The sequence below is a fragment of the Penaeus japonicus genome, unplaced genomic scaffold (assembly GCF_977035675.1).
Source record: "Penaeus japonicus unplaced genomic scaffold, GWHDUDI00000001_assembly GWHDUDI00000040, whole genome shotgun sequence".
Taxonomy (NCBI): domain Eukaryota; kingdom Metazoa; phylum Arthropoda; class Malacostraca; order Decapoda; family Penaeidae; genus Penaeus; species Penaeus japonicus.
The window spans coordinates 4,112,739-4,115,238 of NW_028234442.1; the positions used below are offsets into that span (position 1 = coordinate 4,112,739).

The 2,500-nt window shown below is 35.2% G+C and overlaps 2 protein-coding genes across 5 annotated transcripts in view; one reads left to right on the top strand and one right to left on the bottom strand.

The window, feature by feature from the left end:
• LOC122252984 (EKC/KEOPS complex subunit Tprkb) overlaps positions 1–1,968 on the bottom strand; it is a 5,455-nt gene extending 3,487 nt beyond the window's left edge. The window contains exon 1 of one of the 4 annotated variants that reach the window (XM_043015726.2): positions 1,839–1,968. The gene's annotated coding sequence lies outside the window, so the exon portion shown is untranslated. Of the gene's footprint in view, positions 1–1,108; positions 1,365–1,838 lie in introns of those variants that run through there. The other 3 variants (XM_043015722.2, XM_043015723.2, XM_043015725.2) reach the window with 3 other exon arrangements.
• Alg10 (alpha-1,2-glucosyltransferase Alg10) overlaps positions 1,840–2,500 on the top strand; it is an 11,273-nt gene continuing 10,612 nt past the window's right edge. The window contains exon 1 of the mRNA XM_043015721.2: positions 1,840–2,013. Coding sequence (XP_042871655.2) covers positions 1,840–2,013 — 174 coding nt within the window. The remainder of the gene's footprint in view (positions 2,014–2,500) is intronic.

The following is a 2,500-nucleotide window of genomic DNA, read 5'->3' on the forward strand; positions in this document are numbered from 1 at the left end:
TACTTCTCTACCTTGCCAATTCCGGTATAGTTAGCTAGGGTGGTAAATCAAAGAATAAACTGAATTGAAAAATCTCTCTTAATTGTTATTTAAGGAATTAATAAAAAGGATTGAACTTATTTGAACACTTCCTGTAATAAAGTACATTAAAAATCATTTAGCAATTTGGTAGCAATAGAAGTTATGCCCCACTGTAACAGAGATATCATATTTCATTTTGTACATATGAATACATAATTTATTCATATATCGATTATGATGAATATATGTCATGCCATCATATTTGATGTTTTCTGCAAGTTTGCAATTTTGATTGATAAACTTCGAGTACTTATAAACGTGAATGTCACACTAGTGGATAATAAGTTAACATAGCTACATAAAGCATAAATTTCCATGTGTGTAAAACCAAGCTCTTCAAACAAAAATTACCAAATTTGTCCCTCGTAAACCTTTAAAATTTGGGAGTTATTAGCAGTTGGGTCGTGGATGGGCTGAGGAGTTGTGGTCTTTAGAGGTTAAATCAGATTGTCTACACAATGGCATGGCTCATTGTGGTAATCTTCTTTGGATTGGCTAAATTTAGACAAGGAAAGGGTAAGTTAAGTTGGGTTGGGTTAGGTTCGGTTAGGTTAGGATTGGTTAGTTTAGGTTAAGATTGGTTAGTTTAGGTTAGAATTGGTTAGGTTAGGCTAGGATTGGTTAGGTTAGGCTAGGATTGGTTAGGTTAGGTTAAGATAGGTTAGTTTAGGTTAGAATTGGTTAGGTTAGGCTAGGATTGGTTAGGTTAGGTTCGATTGGTATGGGCTGGATTAGATTAATACACATTTTGCAACGCTATTTCCTGTACATTATTTCATTTTAGATTTTCTTAAGTTAGGACTGAGCTATATGAACTTAGCCTAGATTAAGAGAAGTTTTTTGGATAGATAATGTATACTGTTGAATTGAGTTATTTTCTGCTAAATTGTTTTCTCGGATATCAAAACATCAAAAAGCTACTGACTTCTAAAGTGCAATTGCTAGAAGTAATATAGTATTATACCAAAAGACATTTCAATAATTACACATATAAATCAATGAAATACGAAGGAATTCACTAAATTACCAGGATCAACTCTCTAAAAACACCTGTAGAATCACTGTTAGAGCAAAACCACGCTCTAATACAAAAGAAAACATTTCCAAATATTACAAAATGTGACAAGTAAACAGACTATCCCATACCAAAATAATAATATTCTGACGACAGTCAAGTTGTCACGTGGTTTTGTTTACGTTGAAGTTTTCATACATTCCGGTCATTCATTGAGGACGAATTGCTTGGGATTATCACATATTTTTATGGTGGTGATGATATTTTTTTGTTTTATGTATTGATTTATTAATCTAAATGCTGACTTGGGAGACCGTATAAATTTGTCGCTGTAATATTTAATACCTATATTACTCCACATAACAATTAACAATAAATTAGCAACTCCGCCCATGAAATAAACAATAATATTAACAGTGAAGTAATATGGAGAAAAAAGGAAATAGAACTGACCAATACAACTGCAAGTTTAGAATAAACAAGAAAAAACAACAAAAAAGAATAAAGCATTCAGAGAAACAGAAAAACAACAAAACAAACACAAACGAAAAAATAAAAATAAAAACGAAAAACCGATTAACAAACAAGAACCCAAACCAACAAGATGACCAAAGAAAAAGAAAAAAAAAAGAGAGAGAATAAAGAGAGAAAAGGCGAAAAGCTAATAATATCCCAAAAGGGCAAGAAGGAGAACAAGAGCGAGCGGCCCAGAGCTCGAGCCCAGCAACCCTTTCACGGTCACCATGGGAGGCGGAGTGACGCAGCCTTCCTTCATATTTCCCCTTGTCACGGGCACTTTCACGGCTGTCACTTATGTCTTCTTCGTGGCAGTGTACACGGTGCAGCCAAAGCCCTTTATAGATGAGATATTCCACATCCCTCAGGCGCAGAAGTACTGTCAGGGCAACTTCGAAGAGGTGTGTGTGTGTTTGTGTGTTTTGTTTCCCTTTGCTGAGTTTGTTATGTTATGTTTTGGGTTGTTGTTTTGTGGGTATAACATCCTTTTTTCTCTTTGTTTTGTTGGGGTGGCTTGTTATTTAGATAGTCCTTTGGGAATATATAGCAGAGCAGATTGAGAACTCGAGACCAGAGCACCGGAAAGTATACCAAAGACCCGGCATACCATATAGTGGTTAGAAGACGGCCGCTATGACTCGAAATCTAGAGAATTTCTTGTAATTGTGTTGGCTTTCTTTGTCCAGATTCCTTTAGAACTTCTTGTTATTTGTGTTGTGTGGTTTTATAAGCCTGTGTCCAACACTGAAGTGACAGATTGTATGCTAGTTTGTGGCTTTTATATAGTATGTGGTGTGATGGAATATTTGTTTGGGTTGTATTTTGAAGTTGAAATATAGCACATTTGTATTGTATGCTTAACCAATGCCGATGGGCCAGGCGAGAGCT